Consider the following 21,553-nt stretch of genomic DNA (forward strand, 5'->3'; position numbering starts at 1 on the left):
AGTCAGGAAAACTCCAATAAATTCCCAAAGCAAATACTTAACAGCTATCCGATTTTCTCCCTGTTTTTGTTTAAAGAAATGAAAATATGATTAGCAGCTGAAGCTCTGTTAGCAAACATTGGAATGGCAGCCTTAGTTCCAGTTCTTTTCTGCTGTTAAAAACATATGAGTGAGATAAAGAAATAGTAAGACCCCCACAATGACTTGAAAATTGGGAAGATTAGCGAGCTGAATTATTAGGATCATAACTATACCTTAGAGAAAGGTCATACATGAAATCTACATTTCATCTCATCAGCCAAGGAACTCATAGGAATATTTTAGGTTGGAGTGAAAGGTTCAAGTACCAAAGCATTCTCTCCTGGGCCATGTGCCAGGGATGGGTGGGACTTATCACAACAAGTGGCCCCATCTCCCTTCTCTTCCATTTCTTTCTCCCTCTTCTACTCACCCCCACGCCATCCCTCAATGAGAGAAGAGAGACATCACAATTGCAAGACGTCTGAAATGATTGCTTGAAGAAGGTTTTTCCCTTCCTTCTATTCCTCTACCCATGATTGGTCCATTTACCTGGTAGATTCAGGGAGATACCACTCCCTGCCTGGGTGATAAGATTCTTGGGTGAGCACCTTCCTTCGGTCCCATCAACATCAGAGGCACATATGGTGGTGGCACAAGAGAGAGCCTTTCATATGTCTGTGGCAAGATTGTGAAATTCCTTCCCAAAAGAGATTAGGCTGGCTCCCTCCTTGTTATAAGATGATAAGATAATCTTTATTGTCATTGTCCCCTTGCGGGAACAACGAAATTACTTGGTTACCACATCCACTCAGATAAAGCTCAGATATTCCACATATCTTTCAACTGGCAGGTTTCTTATTTAAACAGGCCTTTGAAAACTAAGGAGCAGACAATGTTGGCAGCTATCAGGGCAATCAAGAGTTCAGTGCTGGTTCTAAATGCCCTTATTTGTTTTTAGTTTGTTTTTTAATTGCTTTGTATTTTAAAGTGATGTTTTTAAAAGGTTGTAAGCTGCCTGGAATCCCAATTTGGGAGAAAGGCAGGCCATAAATACATTAAGTATACATTAATAACAACAATAACAAATAATATACTATCCATTTTGACTTTGTCCCACCACATTTTTCTTGGTCTTCTAGCCATATCCTCCTTTTCTTATGGGCTTCCCTCTCCCACCCTGAATTTAACCTGATGGCTACATGAAATTAGTCGCAAAGGCCACACCCTTGTGTGACAGTAGCATCATGCCTTTCTCACCAACTTGTACCCACCTGCTCATTCAGAATTTGAGTAATTTGGTGACTAATAGCTCCAATCAAATCTCTTGTTGGAGTCTGGACTTCACTGTATCCTGAGTACAGATTTGAATGTTTGATGCAAAATGACAGAATAACTTGGTGACATGAACAGTCCAGAGCAGAATACCAGATGCTAACATTGTGATTCAATCAAGATTGCTGCTCATATCCACGTTTCCTGATTAATCAGGAGATCTGCTCCCATTAATGTCGTCATAGCATCATCGCAGTTATCTTCCCCCAGCTTTCTAAAGAGAATTCACTGGATTTCCAAAGTCTGTCATTCACAACTGGGGCTTGTATTAAATTCAAATTTGTTCTTATTAATTGTTTTATGTTTTTGTTCTCAATAGACTTTGAAATCGTGTATTTTGGCTGTATGTTTTGCTTTTCAGACACTGCTTCCTTCAATGGTTTCCAGCTCTGTTCTTAAGTTACAAATTCAAAATCTTATGTTACATAAGCTGTTCAATAAAACGTTGCAATGCAACTTCTTAAAAAATCATTTAAACAAAACATTTCTATCAACTAAAAAGGAACCCTGATTACAGATTTTAGAACAATTATTCTGCAGATGGCAATAAACTTTGAAGTTGTTTGGGAAGTTATTGGTATGGCTGGAATCAGGAGTATATTAACAGATGACCTAATAAAATGTTCCAGACAGATTGAAGAGGAGACAGGCAGAACAGAAACTCATTTATTCCAATATTTACAAATTGGACACATTATAAATAATTTGAGCACAAAGTATATATGGCCCACTAAGGGATTGTATTAATTCAGTCATTAAGTATGACTTATTGAAGGATTGTACTAATTTTGACAAAGTAATCTCAAATAATTATTTTATTTTTAAAGGAACTTTAAAACAGATTAATAAAATTGTGGTAAATCAAATTAACTGGGGAAAGGATCTTAATACAAGCATCCCACAGGAAATGTGAAGGTGGATGTGGCAGAATATTCCACAGTCCACTTTGTGTATGAACCACAAGGAAAACTTTTATAAATTTGCATTTGATGGTATAAGCTAAATCAAATATACATACTGGCTATTACATATTTTTTATGAACCTGCCATATGAATATAACTTACAGTACTGGGCTTTTGAATTACAGAGATAAGAAATGTAACAAGTTGTGAGTGATCAATGGACTCATTGGTTAGTTACTCTTTTGGGAAATGTGTGAGGTATAATACTCCAGAATGATACAGAAATGATAATGTCAGTTATTGAAGGCAGCATGACTGACCCTTAAATGGAGAAAGACCAACTCACTGCTTATCAATCGATGGCTTTCAAGAATATGGGAAGATTGCAAATATAAACAGAGAGATAAGGCAGCAAAATAATCAGTTTTTAGAGAAATGGAGTTTGTTTATCCACTACTACTATTTCTTAATTTATATAAAATATTCAGTTGCATATAATTCACAATAGGTATTTTTTATGACCAAGGGTGTTGGCTCCTGGGGGCCAAGGCACTATGGCCCACACTATGGGTTTTTTTCGCTCTAGAGGGCAGGGCCCCCTCAATATTCAGAGGGCCCTACGTCAGAATATCATGTTGGGCCCCCTCAATTGTCCAGAGAAGCTGGTGCCTCTGTTTATGACGAATTTGAAATGATAGTGGTTTCCTTCAGTGTCTACTAAACCATTTTTTTGTTACTATAATGCATAAGGTGCTGGTGGTTTATCTTACAGGTAGGTAGCTGTGTTGGTCTGCCGTAGTCGAAACAAAATTTAAAAAATTCCTTCCAGTAGCACCTTAGAGACCAACTAAGTTTGTCATTGGTATGAGCTTTCTTGTGCATCTGAAGAAGTATCTAAAGAAGTATCTGAAGAGGTGTGCATGCACACTAAAGCGCATACCAATGACAAACTTAGTTGGTCTCTAAGGTGCTACTGGAAGGTGGTTTATCTGTTATTGAATAGTTTAATGTAGGCATGCTTGAGTATAAATGTAATGAATCCATAAGATGACATTTTTATATCAAATGTGGGAATGAGCAATTCTGTAAAGGCAATCTGTATCATCTGGGTGGGCTCCAGCTTTCTCAACTGTGTCTGCAGTGCCAGATTACCATGAAAGCACTAGAGGAAGTCTGACAAAACAATAAATAGGAAAACCTGTCTTTTAAAAACCCTACTGCCTGAGCTTTCATTCTGGTGTGTAAGTGAGAGCCTTGGGACCCAGTATAACCCAGTATAACAACCAAACAGGCACTGGCCTATGGGCCCCATGCCTTTTAGGGGTCCTGCAAAAATCAAAATCGGTTTATTAAAAATAAAAATGTATTAGGAGATAATTATCAGGGCCCCCCCTGAGATTTTGACTGCCTAGGGGCCTCCACAGGGTTTCATCCAGCATTTTGTGTCTGCCAGCTTTCTCGGTAATATAACACCATAGACCCAATATATGGAGATGAGGTGCTGCCATGTTCTAGCGCAGGGGTCAGCAAACTTTTTCAGCAGGGGGCCGGTCCACTGTCCCTCAGACCATGTGGGGGGTGGTGGACTATATTTTGAAGGGAAAAAAATGAACGAATTCCTATGCCCCACAAGTAACCCAGAGATGCATTTTAAATAAAAGCACACATTCTACTCATGTAAAAACACCAGGCAGGTCCCACAAATAACCCAGAGATGCATTTTAAATAAAAGGACACATTCTACTCATGTAAAAACATGCTGATTCCCAGACCGTCCGCGGGCCGGATTGAGAAGACGATTGGGCTGCATCCGGCCCCCGGGCCTTAGTTTGGGGATCCCTGTTCTAGCGTGATTTTCCTCCTCTTTCCTGGAGTGTACTGGATGTTCAGAATTTGAGACAAGATGGAGTTTCTGTTGGTGTTCTGCTGTTAGGAGTCTGAGATAGGATAGAGTTTCTGTTGGTGTACTATCCACCCGATAGCACTGGAACTGGAACTCTGTGGCACTGGAACCCTGTGGCACTGGAACCCTAGTCTCTGGACAACATGCTGGACAACATGCTGCCCTTTGAAAAGGGACAAGAAACTTCAACTGATGCAAAATGCTGTTTCAGCAACTGGTTGAATAGAGCACAGTATTCTAGCATTGTTCGGTGTATACTAGATTGGCTATACTATTCCCAGTTCATTGCAGCATAATGGAAAGAGCTGGTTCTTGCCTTGAAAGTTCAAAATGACTTAGGATCAGGGTACCTTAAGGAATACCTTTCCCCCTTGCACATTTCCATGTGTACTCTATTCAGTATGTGAGGTCCTGCTCTATGTCCTCCTACCAACAGAGGTTCTCTGAGTCTATTAGGAACAGGGCCTTCTCAATAATGGCACCCATTTTATTGAATGCCACAGCCCTGAAGATCCTCAAGAGCCTGATTTTAGGTTAGTCAAGTCAAGATATGAGCATTAGAAGAAATAAATAAATACTTTGCTCGTGTCACTTGTACTGCCACGAGGGATAGAGACTTGGGTTGCATTCTTGAACGTTTTCTGACATACTGTTAGTAGTGCTTAGAATATTTCAGTTCTTGCATTGATGTGTTTGACCAGTTCGTGAGGGGACATATGAATATACCCAATGCTGGATCAAGATTTCAGGAGTCCTAGCAAAAAACACCCCATGTAATGTTCCCCTTGGTGATGTATGGAAGTGAGAGCTGGACCATAAAGAAGGCTGATCGCCGAAGAATTGATGCTTTTGAATTATGGTGCTGGAGGAGACTCTTGAGAGTCCCATGGACTGCAAGAAGATCAAACCTATCCATTCTTAAGGAAATCAGCCCTGAGTGCTCCCTGGAAGGACAGATCGTGAAGCTGAGGCTCCAATACTTTGGCCACCTCATGAGAAGAGAAGAATCATTGGAAAAGACCCTGATGTTGGGAAAGATTGAGGGCACTAGGAGAAGGGGACGACAGAGGACAAGATGGTTGGACAGTGTTCTCGAAGCTACGAACATGAGTTTGACCAAACTGCGGGAGGCAGTGCAAGACAGGAGTGCCTGGCGTGCTATGGTCCATGGGGTCACGAAGAGTCGGACACGACTAAACGACTAAACAACAACAACAACAATGTTCCCCTAAAATTTTGAGAGAATGCAGAGAGGCCTGCTATTATTGAGCTCACCCAGTTCCTATCAGAGTCTTAGCATGAGATTAGAGATCCTTACTTATCTGGGTTCTTTGCAAGGCTCAGAGAGCTTGGGGCAGTGGGTGGGCAGCGGAATATTTACCCTTCATGGATCCGATACAATGTGTGAAAGAACCACACCCTCTATGTGTTCCACAAAGAAGTCTAGAATGGGAGGAGGTCTCTGTACCCTGGCATTTTTCTGACCCTGATTGTTTCCCATAGTGTCTCTCATATTGCCTATCAGTGTGCAGTAGGACGTTTAGGAACAGAGGAAGTTTCTTATAACAAGTCTGTGTGGGAGGAATTAAAATATATGAATCCCTGTAGACCTGTGTGTGGAGGTGAACAACAGAAAGAAATGGCTAGGTGCCTGGATTCCAATTGTGGGGCTTGCACACGGAGAACCCCAGTAGCAGAGTATTAAACTCACAGAAATAAGTAGCACAATAAAGTGTTAAGAATATAGGTTGTTAGACCTTTCTTATCCCACTCAGCCACATACAGCGGCTGACCTTTTCCTACCCCTCTTGCAATGAGCAGACCACACACTGTTAAGTAAGTTTAAAATGCATTACTTACAGATTCAAAATCTCAGTCATGCAGCAGCAAGGATAACATAGGCAAAATACTCTTGGGTAGAAAGTACAGAATATAGTTCCAAACATGTGTTGTAAGCCTAGGAGCAAGCTAACTCATGTCTGTCTCATTACATGATGCAGGGGGGGGGGGGAGTAGAAAAGCTTCCAGAGAAGAAGGGGCATGACCTAGTTGAGTCTATCTAGCAATACAACTCCTTTAGCTCTTCATGCACTAACTAGCCCTTTGCTTGTTAGTTGTATTTGACCACAATCTCCTGCAGCCTAACCCTTGGTCCTTCTAGCTCAGTATTGCCTACACTGACTAGTAGGTCTGTCCAGGGTTTCAGGCAGGTGACATTCTCAACGCTACCTGGAGATGCCAATGACTGAACAAGGGATCTTCTGCATGCAAAACAGATGCTCTGAGCTGAACAGCACTTCTGCACAGCTAAAGCAAGCATGCCTTAAATGCAATGGCAGTTGGAAAGCAAACAGGTGGTAAAACTCACTTTGGATTTGCTCCTACTGATTTCAACCCTGTTTATATTTGGTTTTGGTTTTGGCTAAATGTTTGTGACACACATGCTAGACTTGCTAAGGATTGGCCAGTTTAAAATTTTAGTGACACATGAATACAGTGGAACCTCGGTTTATGAACACCTCGGTTTACGAATTTTCGGTTTATGAACGCCGCGGACCCATCTGGAATGGATTAATTCATTTTCCATTACTTTTAATGGGAAAGTTCGCTTCAGTTTATGAATGCTTCAGTTTATGAACAGACTTCCGGAACCAATTACACCCATGCTTCGGGTTAAGTACGCTTCAGGTTCAGTACTCCGCGGACCCGTCTGGAACGGATTAATCCACTTTCCATTACTTTCAATGGGAAAGTTCACTTCAGTTTATGAACGTTTCAGTTTATGAACAGACTTCCGGAACCAACTGTGTTCATAAACCGAGGTACCACTGTATGCCTCTTTTCAGCCAGCGATTTTCTGTAAATAAATTAGCAAACGTGCTTGAGGGAAACATTGCAATGGCTCATCTTTGCAGGCTGAGGTTGCAGTAATATAGAACTGCTCCTAATGGGCACAGGAAATGACTAGGCATATGGAATTGAGAGGGCAGGGGCGGTCCCTAGGCTTTTAGGGCAAAAGCAGTGTGGTGAATCTTTCAGTGGTTTGGTCTCAATAACGCAGAAGTGCTGCTAAAGTAGTAAATGGGAGCACTATATTTGACATCATCTTCAAAGAGTTTGTGCCTGAAAGTTTATCGATCATGTTCTTCTGCAGCAGTGGATGTACTTTCCAATGGCTTTAGAGGGAGCGTTAAGTATTTGAGTAATGCCCAGGTTAAAAAGCAAATAGCTCTATTCCTTCTCACTTCCTATGTCATGCATTCATCACTGTTTTGTCCACAGGACTGCATACTGAGATATATCAGGCCACCCTGGACTGAGCATGAATTTAAAATCCAGATTAGGCTAAACTTCAGCAAATGCATTCAGCGCCCCAGTCTGCCTTTTGGTGGGTAGCCTAATATTTCTTGAAATAGTACTACAGGCAAAACAGGCGCCTTGTATCCCATCGGTGATCATTAGAGGCTAATCTATGCTAGGACTAGGAGGATAATTTAATGGCTAATATAAGGAGGAGGAGCAACAGCCACAGGAGTTGCTCTTAGTAGAAGGAGCAACAGTAAATGAGGATATTTCTCATTGTAATGGGTTCTACTGGGACTCAGTGTCTGTAGCAGAGAATCAGCAGTGCCTACGGCAACAATATCCAATGTCAGAAACCTTCAGCATGCTATTGGGCACCAGATTGCTAGAGGGGCCACTGGGGATATTGCGGCCCAAGGAATGAGGCAGCAAAAATGAGGGAAAAGTATTTTGGTCTCATTGGTGTTGAACCAAGGTAGCTCAACAATTTCTTGTGACACATGCTTGCCATGTGGCAGACACAGCTAATTACTGGCTCCCAACTTGCAGCGTTACTTTTAGTTTGAGATGAGGGCATGACTATGGAGAGCCCCCAAGTACTCTCATATGGATTAATCTCAGAGGACCTGGTCTTTCAAAAGTGGGCTGTGATTAGGGATGTTCATTCTGTGTGGATTTATGTGAATGAACTTAATCCTGGCCACCTCCTAGGCTAATTTCATGGATCGGAATGCAGTTATCCTTTGGACTACACTCTTCTGATTTTACGGTGCAGGTTGTGGGTCAAAGATGCATACAAATTGCATATTTCAGGGAGAAATCCTTACAAAAACGAACACTTTGGGGGGGAAAGTGTATTTTAGAGTGGAAATGTGTGCAATTTAAAAAATTGTTGCATTAAAAATGGGGCAGAAGAGATTTATGATTAAACATATGTGAAACTGACACCGGAGAGACGAACCCAGACATAGGCAAACCTCGGCCCCACAGATGTTTTGAGACTTCAATTCCCATCATCCCTGACCACTGGTCCTATTAGCTAGGGATGATGGGAGTTGTAGTCCCAAAAGATCTGGAGGGCCGAGTTTGCCTATGCCTGGGCTAACCTGTCTATCCTCTTTTGTGTTGTGATGTGGTGGTGGGGAGCTTATAAACAAGGACAAAATAACACTCTCCATTGGATTGTAGTCCATGTTTCTAAAATATTTCCTGATTTTTTTATTTTTTTATTTTTTATTTGGCAATGATTTCAGCAAGCGGCACATGATTTCTATACAACTAATGGTAAAACTTTACAAGTCGGCACAAGTGACCTTATGCCAAGTGTTACGCCGTTGCTCAAGAGGCAGAGACAAAACTGGCTCAATGCTCCTGATGATGGTTTCTTTATTGCTACAGAAGAGACCAGGTAAGAGAAAGTGGGGAGATAGGAGCCTGCAAGAATCAAGAGCGTAGACAGCTCGCTCGCCCTCTCATTGCTAGGTAACATTCTGAGAATGCCGAAATGTATTCTTATGCATGTGATGGATCCAGCTAGTCAATTCCCACAGGTGTCAAACACACTGAAACAGTCTCCACCAAGTGCTACGGTAATATTGATAGACACACTTAAATCCGTAGAAAGGCTGTAATCGGTGATCCAATATCAGTATCTCAATTAGGCAAAAGATCCTTCATGCCTTTATTCTGTGCTATTGTAAATATCCGTTCCTCACTTTCCATCATATGACCGAAGAATAAACATTTCCCCACAATTTAGCACTTAGGAAATGGTTTTTTTGTACTCCGGCCGAGAGGTAGATATAAAAGCTGTGGGTTTTTCAGAGGGCGAACATGGTTTGTTCATAGATTATTGTGTGGGATTTTTATTCTTCCCGATATCTTTTCTTCATCATCTGACCATTATTTATCTGTGTATAAAGAACCCAAGGCAGCCTGTTCCTGCAGTGCTACCCTTGCTTAGTCCTTTTATTAAAACATCTTTCCATTCTTATTTACAAGCACAAAGATTTCTGAGTGTAAATGCTTCCAGTGCACTGATTGCCATGGAAATCCCTCAATTATAGCTCATTCAGTGATGGTTTGATGATGCAACGCAATCCCTTTAAAATGCAGGGGAAACTGGCAAATTTATTTTAGATTGAGATGCATCTCTCTCTCTTTGTGTGTGTGTGTGATTATACATAGGTACATGGATGAATATTTACAGAACAGCTTCATTTATCCAAATAGCTTGAAAGCAGTTGGAAAATAAGGAATAACTCCTTGAATATTTCCATATGCCGTTGTTTGGAAGAATAGAGAGCTTCAAACATACTGATTGCTCCAGGAGAAACTTGCTATGCTGGTGTTTCCATCAGCAAGCTACTAAATGTGGATGTAGAACACATGACTCTATAAATAACCGTGTGCAAATGTTGGGGACACCTGTGGCAATCAACCTATGCATATTATTTTGTTAACCTGTTGCACATTTGCTGTGAGAAACACCAGTGTGCCCTGGAGTTATTGTAATGCAGAACTTTCCCAACAGTGTGTTGCAACATGTTAGTGTGTCAGCTGCCGTGTGCAGGTGTGTTGCGCAAACACTCCCTGCGCTCCTCGCTGGGCTGGAAAGGGGTTAGTTAGGCATCCCCAAACTTCGGCCTCCAGATGTTTTGGACTACAATTCCCATCATCCCTGCTCACTGGTCCTGTTAGCTAGGGATCATGGGAGTTGTAGGCCAAAACATCTGGAGGGGCGCAGTTTGGGGATGCCTGATTTAACCTCTGGTAAAATTGAATTACTGTGTCACGAAATGATGCATGTCTAAAAAGTGTGTTGCCTGTATGAAAAGTTACCAAGGGTTTAATTTACTTAGCTTTGCATGGATGTGGACTGGAAAATATTCACAGTAAATTTGGATGCTTCAGAATTTGAATAATAGCAGCTCAGCTTGAGCCTCTCTTCCACATGAACTCGATCACAGGTTACTAACAATGATGTAATGTGTTTTATGAAGTGGAGTGTTTTCACAAAGTTTTCCAAAATTCTGGCGGTGCTCAAATTAGCAACATGCAAAAGGATGGCTTATATACACTGGTATATATATAGGTTACTTTTTCTGATCAAGCGGAGCTTAGCAGCCCTTGAAAATCACTGTCTTTTGAAGACAGTGCCCTGCATAAATAGTTCTGCACCTAGCCTTGGCATGGAAAATATCTCCACCATAAAATTTCATATTTGGTTGATTAATGTGTTTGGGCTCACTTACCCAGGCAAATATTTAAGGGCATTTTTGGAACAGTTACCCCAGCCCCACTGGTGAAACATTAATACTTGCACTGTTGGAAATTATGAAGCTGGAAAAGGAGCCTTATATAATGCTGGGACTATGTTGTTAGTAATTAACAATTATTTATTTGTTTTCAATGTCTGCATTTTGCCTGTTTTATGGACACTTTAGGCTGCTGACAGTCAACAATAAATGGGATGCAGCTTTGGGTCCTGCAAGGGACTAACAGTAGGAGTTTTGGCCTTTTTCTTTTTCTTTGAAGACTTGACCCCGGTGTCGGGGACAGGCAGTTGTTAGAGGTGAATCAAGAGGAAGCGCAGAGATGGGGAGTCAGAGTTGAGGGACCAAGCCCTGAGACCAAGCTGAGGGATGCACAGAAACGCAACCGAGGCAGGAAGATGGTTGTAGCCCAGACAAGATCACTGCAGACAAATAAACATATATGCCTTTGACTTGTCTAGAAGGGCTCAACCTGGGTAAGTGGAGCCAGTCGAGAGCCTAAGAATACTCCACAGTTGGAAGACGTCAGGAAGAGCTGCGACTCAGTGGTAGAACATAGAGTCAGTCCCCGGGATCTTTAGGTAGGGCTCGGGAAGAGCTCTGTCTGAAACCTTGGTGTAAGGGGGAGGGCTTATAGGGAGCAGCCCCCCCCATCAGGTCGAGTTCCTCTCAGAGCAGTAAGTCCAGTAGCGGATCAGATTACAGGAGTCAGGAAGCAGAGAGGGAGGGACAAGGCTCTAGCAGTGTCAAAGAGCCTCAACACCGAGTAGAGGGGGAGGCAGCTGGGGAGGAAATGATGGGAGAGCAGTCAGAAGGACGGCCCTTCCCCCTGACGCCTGAATTGAGGCGCACGGCACCCCGTAGGACAGGAGGGAGGCGCTTTGGGGTTCCCAAGCTGTTATGTTGGGCGCGAAACAGAAAAAAGCCATTGCGAGGTTCTGACTCAGACTAAGCAGACATGTTTTCCAGACACTTTGCACTATAAATAGAATGCACAATAAAAAAACACCTTAAAGACAAGCAGGTGTGGAGCGTCGTTACTCAAGAGTAGCCGCAAGAACCTCTGACACTTGGGAATGCTACTAAAAGTCATAGTAGATAATACCAAGGTCAGTGAACCAATGGATTGATTTTACATCAGGGAGCTTCCTCTCTTTGTGTGTTCCAAGATGCAGTTTTCCCTGGGTTCTGTGTACAGCTGCAAACAGAACTAGAAGCAACCACATAGCCTGCAACACATTGCAATGAAAAAAACCAGGATGCCACCTTCCATGCCCGCACTCCCACGTGAGTCACGTGACCTGCTTAAGATAACGCCCCCCTAAAAAGTGCTTTTTTCAGGCATGACACCCCAAAACACATGTTTTGGGATGCTGCACAAGGTCGCCCCCCCAAAAAAGTGCTATTTGGGGCAAGATTGTGGCATGAGATTGTGGTGGCCAAAAAGACCACCAAAATCATGGGGGGACGGGATGGTAACTGGGACAATTGAGTATGTAGCCAGTTCTAGCCTCTGCAGCTTCTGACATAGGCAGCCTGCTCCATGTTGTTACTATTTATTAAATTATATACAACTTATTGCCAAAATAGAATTCCAATGTGTGGTATTGTAAAAAAACAAAGAAAAAAGTGTGATATTGTGGGGTGGTTGTTGTTGTTGTTTAAAAAAGAAGGATTAACTCCAAAATGTTTATTAGTGAACAAAGCAAAAACATGATAATCTGTCTTTCATGGACTTCCAGAAGTAATAATAATAATAATAATAATTTATTATTTATACCCCGCCCATCTGGCCGGGTTCCCCCAGCCACTCTGGGCGGCTTCCAAAAAAAAAAAAACAGAAATTCTAAAATACAGAAATCCATCAAACATTAAAAGCTTCCCTAAACAGGGCTGCCTTGAGATGCCTTCTAAAGGTCTGGTAATTGTTCTCTTTGACCTCTAGTGGGAGGGCATTCCACAGGGTGGGTGCCACTACCGAGAAGGCCCTCTGCCTGGTTCCCTGTAACTTGGCTTCTCGTAATGAGGGAACCGCCAGAAGGCCCTCGGAGCTGGACCTCAGTGTCCGGGCAGAACGATGGGGGTGGAGACGCTCCTTCAGGTATACCGGACCGAGGCCGTTTAGGGCTTTAAAGGTCAACACCAACACTTTGAATTGTGCTCGGAAACGTACTGGGAGCCAATGTAGGTCTTTTAGGACCGGTGTTATGTGATCTCGGCGGCCGCTCCCAGTCACCAGTCTAGCTGCCGCATTCTGGATTAGTTGTAGTTTCCGGGTCACCTTCAAAGGTAGCCCCACGTAGAGCGCATTGCAGTAGTCCAAGCGAGAGATAACTAGAGCATGCACCACTCTGGAGAGACAGTCAGTGGGCAGGTAGGGACTCAGCCTGCGTACCAGATGGAGCTGATAAACAGCTGCCCTGGACACGGAGTTGACCTGTGCCTCCATGGACAGCTGTGAGTCTAAAATGACTCCCAGGCTGCGCACCTGGTCTTTCAGGGGCACAGTTACCCCATTCAGGACCAGGGAGTCCTCCACACCCGCTCGCCTCCTGTCCCCCACAAACAGTACTTCTGTCTTGTCAGGATTCAATCTCAATCTGTTAGCCGCCATCCATCCTCCAACCGCCTCCAAGCACTCACACAGGACCTTCACCGCCTTCACTGGTTCTGATTTAAAAGAGAGGTAGAGCTGGGTATCATCAGCATACTGATGGACACCCAGCCCAAACCCCCTGATGATCTCTCCCAGTGGCTGCATATAGATGTTAAAAAGCATGGGGGAGAGGACAGAACCCTGAGGCACCCCACAAGTGAGCGCCCAGGGGTCTGAACACTCATCCCCCACCACCACTTTCTGAACACGGCCCAGGAGGAAGGAGCGGAACCACTGCATGACAGTGCCCCCAGCTCCCAAGCCCTCTAGACGGTCCAGAAGGATGTTATGGTCGATGGTGTCAAAAGCCGCTGAGAGATCCAGCAGAACAAGGAAACAGCTCTTACCTTTGTCCCTAGCCCGCCGGAGATCATCGACCAGTGCGACCAAGGCAGTTTCAGTCCCATGATGAGGCCTGAATCCTGACTGGAAGGGATCCAAATGGTCCGCTTCTTCCAGGCGTGCCTGGAGTTGTTCCGCAACCACTCGCTCAATCACCTTGCCCAAGAATGGAAGATTTGAGACTGGGCGATAGTTGGCCATATTGGCCGGATCTAAAGATGGTTTTTTAAGAAGCGGTTTAATAACCGCCTCTTTCAGCGGGTCTGGGAAGGCTCCCTCATGGAGAGAAGCATTTACCAACCCGCGAAGCCCATCGCCCAGCCCTTCCTGGCTAGCTTTTATAAGCCAGGATGGGCAAGGATCAAGGAGACAGGTGGTTGGTTTCATTCGTCTAAGCAGCCTGTCCACATCCTCGGAGGTAACAGATTGAAATTGATCCCACAAAACTTGACTAGACAGGACTCTAGCACTCCCCCGCCCCGGCCCTGCTCCCACGGTGGAGTCTACCTCTTCCCGAATCTGAGCGACTTTATCTGCAAAAAACTTTGCAAAATCATTGCAGGAGATCATGTGGCCCGTACTGGGCCCGGATGGAGCAGGTGGTTCCGCTAAATTGCGAACCACCTGGAAGAGTCTCCTGCTGCTGTTTTCTGCAGATGCGATGGAGACGGTGAAGAAGGTCCTCTTCGCCGTCGCCATTGCCACTTGGTAGGCTCGAAGTTGAGCTCTAGCCCGTGTCCGGTCTGATTCAAAATGAGTTTTCCGCCACCGGCGCTCTAGCCGTCTCAACGACTGTTTCATTGCCCTCAGCGCCGGGGAAAACCACGGGGCTGTCCGGGCTCCATGCAATCTGAGAGGGCGCTTCGGAGCCAGACAGTCAATAGCGCTGGTTAACTCCGCATTCCAGCGGGCCACCAGGGAATCAGCTGAAAGGCCATCGACATGGGATAAAACATCCCCTACCACTCTTTGGAAGCCAATTGGATCCATTAAGTAGCGGGGGCGGACCATCCGAATCGGTCCCACCTCCCTGCAGAGGGAAAGGGTTGCGGAGAAGTCCAGTTGCACCAGAAAGTGATCTGACCATGGCACTTCTTTTGTTTCGCTTTTACTTAATGTCAGATCACCAACATCCATAGAGGTAAACACCAAGTCCAAGGCATGTCCGCGGCTATGAGTTGGGCCAGACTTATTCAGGGACAGCCCCATGGTGGCCATGCTTTCCACGAAGTCCCGAGCGGCTCCTTGTAAGGTCGTATCGGCATGGATGTTAAAATCCCCTAAGACAACCAAGCTAGGTGTCTCCAGGAGCACATCCGACACGACCTGAAGCAGCTCGGGCAGGGAATCCTTGGTGCAGCGGGGAGGTCGGTACACCAAAAGGAATCCTGTACTGCCTCTATTGCCCAACTTCCAGAACATGCACTCAGAGAACTGGGTCTTCCCAATAGGACGCCTGGTGCAAACTAATGACTTCCTAAAAATCACTGCAACCCCCCCTCCCCGCCCAGATGGCCTGGGTTGCTGTGCATAAGAGAAACCTGGTGGGCAAGCAGCGCCAAGAACGGGCCCATCGGCTTCCTCCAACCAGGTCTCTGTCACACATGCCAGGTCAAATCCTCCATCCACAATCAGGTCGTGAATGGCGGTGGTCTTATTCATCATCGACCTGGCATTGCACAGCAGCACCTTCAGGTCATGTGGGTATCCCTTGCTGATTCCAATATCCGTCCGGTCAGGACCAGACCTGGAGGCAGGGATAGTCCTCAGACAACGACTAAGTCTGCCTCCTCGGTAATGACATGGTCTGGTCTTAGCGTAACTCCTCCTACCGTGTTTCCCCTTTTTTAATACGTACTCATAAAGTAAGCCAGGGCAGCAATTTTAAGCATTTGAGCAATATAAGACATACCCCGAAAATAAGACATACCCCCATGCCTGCCAGCTCGGGGCCTGGAACCAGCTGCTGCAGCGTGGAACGCTCAGCAGTGGTGGGCAAAGCAAGGAAGCAGAGCGCGGAGATACGGATTAGCTGTAGCACGAGAATCAGCTGTTCCTGGCTCAGCTGCAGCGCGCGCCTACCGGTAGCTAAGTCAGCCGTGAGGAGGGAAAATGGCGTTTAAAAACGCCGTTTGAAGTGATTTCAGCCTGCCACCCCGCCACCCGGAACCGGCTGCTGCAGCGCAGAGCGCTCAGCAGCGCCCGGGTGGAGCGCCCAGCAGCGCAGACGGGAGCGCCCACTGGCGCGGACGGAGCGCTCGGCAGCGGCGGGGCGGCAGGCCTCCTTGGCAGGGCCAGGAAGAGATGAGGCCGCTGGCTAGGGCGCTCCTGACCCCAGCCGCTTCCACGCGGCAGCAGCAAAAGAGCCGTGCGGTCACATGGAGAGGCGAGCGCCCGAGCGGGAGACGCGCGCTCTGCAAAGCTCCGCACTCACTTCATCTGCCCGCCGGGAAAGCAAAGTGGGGAAGAGAAAAAGAGAAAAAACTGAAGCGGCTCTTTTTCTCTTCCCCACTTTGCTTGGGGAGGCGAGCGCCCGAGCAGGAGACGCACGCTCTGCAAAGCTCTGCACTCACTTCATCTGCCCGACGGGAAAGCGAAGTGGGGAAGAGAAAAAGAGCTTTGCAGAGCGCGCGTCTCCTGCTCGGGCGCTCGCCTCTCCAAGCAAAGTGGGGAAGAGAAAAAGAGCCGCTTCAGTTTTTTCTCTTCCCCGCTTCGCTTTCCCGTCGGGCGGATGAAGTGAGTGCAGAGCTTTGTAGAGCGCACGTCTCCCGCTCGGGCTCTCGCCTCTCCAAGCGAAGTGGGGAAGAGAAAAATCAAGTGTGGAAGACCCTCTGTTAATGGTAGAAAATGGGTGGATTTCTTGCCTTTTCCAGTCCTAGAATGCTATGCTTAATATTAATTATGCAAAGCAGTAATATGTATGCAATCATGTGTATGCAAATACCTTTAATTAACATAACTTGCTCAATTGGCATATTTTCTTCTTAACCAGATATTTGAGTATTAGGAGAATTTACAGTTCTTTTGGCAGAGGGTGGTGGAATGGCTGGATGAAATGCATGCATGGGTGGTAATAGGAGAACAAAGATGAAGGGCACAAAGGTGGACCAGGAGGCTAGGAAGAGCCACCCAACCTTACTGCCCTAAGAAGTGTAGCCTTCTGGAGATAAGTGCTCCAATGCAGAAATTTATTGTGGGTGCAGGAGCCCTGGCTCTCCCATGGGTTAGCATGTTCTCTTGAGCACATTGATCTTTTCTCTCTACTGAAATTAGTGGAGCATCCTATGCTTATTCGAGTTCTCTGTGTGCATCACATCTCCAGGCCGTGGCTCAGTTGCAAAGCATCTGCTTTGCATGCAGAAGGTCCCAGGTACAATCCCCAGAATCTCCAGGTAGGACTGGGAGAGACTTCCCACCTGAAATCCTGCAGAAGAGCCATTGCCAATCAGTGTAAACAACACTGAGCTGGATTGACAATCGTCTGACTAGGTCTAAGGCAGCTTCTTATGGTCTGGATGGGTATTTTCGGATATTCTCTATGAAAACTAGACACACGTTTTAGAAAAAAGCTAAATTATGCACCTGATGCCATACATACTTCTGTCCATGCATAACTAATGATGTTGATGATGGTGATGATGGAGTCATATTTATAGTGGATCACAAACTGGATGTGCCAGAAAGTGTCATGTGTGATTGCACTGACTACTAGAACACCAAGCCTTAAGACATCCCCTGAAAATAAGACACCGTGTGTGTTTTTGAGGAAAAAAAGTTATAAGACGGTGTCTTAAAAAAGGGGAAACACGGTAAGTGTGGTCCGATCAGAGATGCTCACTTGGGGAGGGTGGGTACTTTTTATCTATATCAGAATATAGGTTTCCCATATTGTTACCATCGTCCATCATGAGTTCTCTAATCTCTAAAGTGCTTTATGAATACATCCAAGAAAAATAAAAATATTTTGTGTGTGTAAACATTACAAAAAAAACCAGCAATGTTACAACATTCTCTTGATAACGCTAAACTCCTATGGACAATTTTTCTAGGCACTTTACTTTTGTACTGCAGAAACCATTATTTATCAGCTTATTGGTACATTTTTCAGGCTGACTTGCTCCAGCCTCCCTGTTCTAATATTGCACCCAGGTATCTAGGGTGGAATTATTCTAGAAATTCTGACTTTTTTCGTTGTTAAAGAGAAGCAAGGAAGGACTGTGGAGAAAAAGTAGATCATTTACTCTATTGCTGGTTTCCCACAACCCTGCCCTTAATGAAAAGAAAATCAGGATGTTCTGAATCAATAGTAAGTCCTCTGCAAACTAAATTATTTCCCCAGTCTCTTCAATATTCATTTCTATCGGCTCGTGTGTGTGTGTGTGTGTGTGTGTGTGTGCACGCGCGCATCTGTTTGATTGCTGAATTTGTACATTTCAAAAGATCAGAGTGAATGCACACACATAGAGATTTTAAGGCACATTCTCATCACCTGATGAAATGCAACACTGAGTGATGATTAAGCAATTGCAGATCTTGCAGCCCATATTTAGGAAACACTGGCTCTTCATAGATTATCTACCTCTGTGTGCAGTCACTATGTGCAAGAGAAGAGGTATTGCAGCAGCAAAGCTCATACACAGTTTCCATGCACTGGTCTGGTGAAAATCGACAAATGTGGTCGCTAGTGGAGCCATTCCTTCCTCCTTTGACTGAACACACACCGTGTCTTCGCAGTGAAAATGCATTTTTTTCCCCTGGATTCAGTTTACACATTTAGCTGCTAGATCTGTAGTACTGTGTAATAGTGTGATGAGAAATTATGTGTGAATAATCTCTTGGAATCCTGGCCCCTACAAGGGAATGGAGCAGGTGGAGGTGTAAGAACTTGTAAATATTTTTCAATAGTTAGCCTGTGATTCATCCCCCAATAAACTGCTCATGCAGACAAAGTTTGCAGTTGCTTGTTAATCTCTATATATTTTCAAGAACTTCAAGGTGCTATGAGCCTATATAATATGTCTTAATTTAGCTGTGTTTTGCTAACCCAGGCTCATTTTAGGCTTCCTTGTCCTCAAACGAAATAGCTGTAATATAGGTTCTTTTGTAAATGTCTTTTTTTAGCTTAATGGAGGGAATGACTATGTTTTTAAAATTGGCTTCATTGTGCTAAATTGCCACTCTTGGTTTTTATATAACCAAAGAATATAGAAAAAATCATATTGCATTAGCCAGAACTTCAGGAGCAATGTGACTCTGAATGACAGCTTGGATTTGTTTAAACTTCATAATGCAAGGACCATTACCATGAAAATGAATGATGAAGCTGGTTGCATGATTGAACCATATTATGCCTTTTTAAAATGCCATAAATTTGTAATTTGTATGTATAAAATAAATATCATACATACAGAATAAACGTAGTAAATTTAGACTAGCAGAATTGGTAGGGATTGAAGAGTTATAGCTGAAAGGTAAAGGGACCCCTGACCATTAGGTCCAGTCATGGATGACTCTGGGGTTGTGGCGCTCATCTCGCTTTACTGGCCGAGGGAGCCAGCGTACAGCTTCCAGGTCATGTGGCCAGCATGACTATGCCGCTTCTGGCGAACCAGAGCAGCGCATGGAAACGCCATTTACCTTCCTGCTGGAGCGGTACCTATTTATCTACTTGCACTTTGACGTGCTTTTGAACTGCTAGGTGGGCAGGAGCTGGGACTGAGCAACGAGAGTTCACCCCATTGCGGGGATTCGAACCGCCAACCTTCTGATCAGCAAGCCCTAGGCTCTGTGGTTTAACCCACAGCACCACCCGCATCCCAGTTATAGCTTAGTAACTTAGTAATATGTAGTAGGGCATCTACTTTCATGCAGAAGATCCCAGGTTCAATCCTTGGCATGTGCAGGTAGGGTTGAGAATGTTTCCTTCTATCTGTCGGTCTATGTAGATAATACTGAGGTAGATGGACCAAGGGCAGCTTCCCCTCTTCCTCTTTAAAGGTCATCTTTAAAGAGTCATCTTTAAAGAGTTGACTAAAGGTCAACACCATTTGTATGATGTACTCTTTGCATGAAGGATGGTGGCCAAAACACTGGAATTCAACATTGTGCTATGGCAAACATCCAATCAGGGTAAGCATTGCAGCTTGCCAGATAGAATAATTCCCCCCTCGCCGCCTCCATCACTGCTCTGGGGGTTCTCTTGAACCCTCCATGACCCCATTTGGGGGACACTGTTGGGGCATCGGAGGAAGCCCTGTCATGCAGGCTGCAGCTCTTGTGCATGGCTTGTGTTGATGGGGATTCATTAGGTGACTCTCGCCTTACATTTAGAACGAATTCAAATCAACATTATGCATGAGGAAGCCCGCCATAAATCAGTGTCCTTCAACTGCTTTTGGATCTCGTCTCTGGAGCTTTCTGCAAGACCTAGACTGGAAAATTGCTCCAGATCCCGGTGATTTGAAACATATGTAAAATATGGACTGGACTTCCCAACATTACACCATTATTTTAAGGCAGTTATGAGCCATCATCATAAATCCTTCACAGAGCTACCCACTTAAAGCAGACTTTAGTGTACCATGAGGTTAAATCGGAGAGTATTGCATTTAGGCTGCAGTCCTATACCATAATTTGTTTGGCAACTGTTCAAAACATATTTGTTTAGGCAAGTCAATCCAGACATGTTGACATGTGTTTTAATCTGGTTTTTAGCTTATTGATGATTTAAAACATTTTAAAAATGTTTTAAATAGTGTTTTAATTGTATTTTTCTGATAATTTTGTTCTTTTATATTTTTGGAAGCTCTGTTGAGCTTTTATTACAGTTGAGCAGAGTATAAATCTTGTGAAATAAATAAATATACCCCTTACCTGTTAAGGCCATTCAACTCAATGTGACTAACTTCTAAGTAGACGTTTATAGGAAATGACAGAACTGAACCGTCAGATATCCTCGTAGGTGATCCTAAAAGCTCTGATTGGTCTTGCCTCTTGGACCTAGGACAGGCACCCCCAAACTTCAGCCTTCCAGATGTTTTGGACTACAGTCCCCATCATCCCCGGCCACTGGTCCTGTTAGCTAGGGATCATGGGAGTTGTAGGCCAAAACATCTGGAGGGCCGCAGTTTGGGGATGCCTGACCTAGGACATGCACCGTACGTGTTTGCTTTCAGAAACAATGACGTCCCATTGGCAGGGATGGCCCAAGACATTTTGGCACCTGAGGTGAACCACAAAATGCCCCGCTCCCTGTAGGGAAGAAGGAGTGAGTGAGGATCTACTTCAAGAACAAGGGCCAAAAAAAAACCTATATTGGAGGAGGAGACCAGCAGCACCCTCTTATTCACCAGGAGACCACTGTAGAGGCAGTACTGGGGATAGGGGGGCTGCCAAGGAAGTAGCAGTTCTGGCCTCTAAGGAGCTGTGACAACAAAGGCTGTGGACTCTGCATTCCGTGGAGGCTGGATCTGCTGCCCCTGTGGATTTTGCTGCCTGAGGCAGTCGCCTCATCTTGGCTCATGGATTGGCCAGCCCTGACCATTGGTGTGCTCCCAGAAATGCGCTTGCCCTGTGAAGCATGCAGCCAGTCTTAAGTATTGCACTACTCCTGCTTACTAGCAATGGAATCCGATATGTGTCTACTTGTAAGTCCTATTAACTTCAAGGGCTGGTGCTAGGTTTTTTTGCGCCATAGGCGAGATCACCTTCTGGCGCCGCCCCCCCCAGCCAATAATATTTCAAACACAGGGCGCCGGCCCCCCAGGCCCCCCCACCGGCAGCCTCCCCCCTCCCTGTACACCACCAGATGGCCGGTGG

At 44.8% G+C, this 21,553-nt stretch overlaps 1 protein-coding gene across 1 annotated transcript in view; it reads left to right on the forward strand.

The window, feature by feature from the left end:
* The window catches only part of LOC148686361 (metastasis-associated protein MTA1-like), a 52,102-nt gene that overhangs the window by 10,270 nt on the left and 20,279 nt on the right, over positions 1 to 21,553 (forward strand). Inside the window, exon 4 of the mRNA XM_088666743.1 lies at positions 8,716 to 8,870. Within this exon, the coding sequence (XP_088522869.1) occupies positions 8,716 to 8,870 (155 nt within the window). The remainder of the gene's footprint in view (positions 1 to 8,715; positions 8,871 to 21,553) is intronic.

The sequence above is a fragment of the Zootoca vivipara genome, chromosome 3 (genome assembly GCF_965207765.1).
Source record: "Zootoca vivipara chromosome 3, rZooViv2.hap1.1, whole genome shotgun sequence".
NCBI lineage: Eukaryota > Metazoa > Chordata > Lepidosauria > Squamata > Lacertidae > Zootoca > Zootoca vivipara.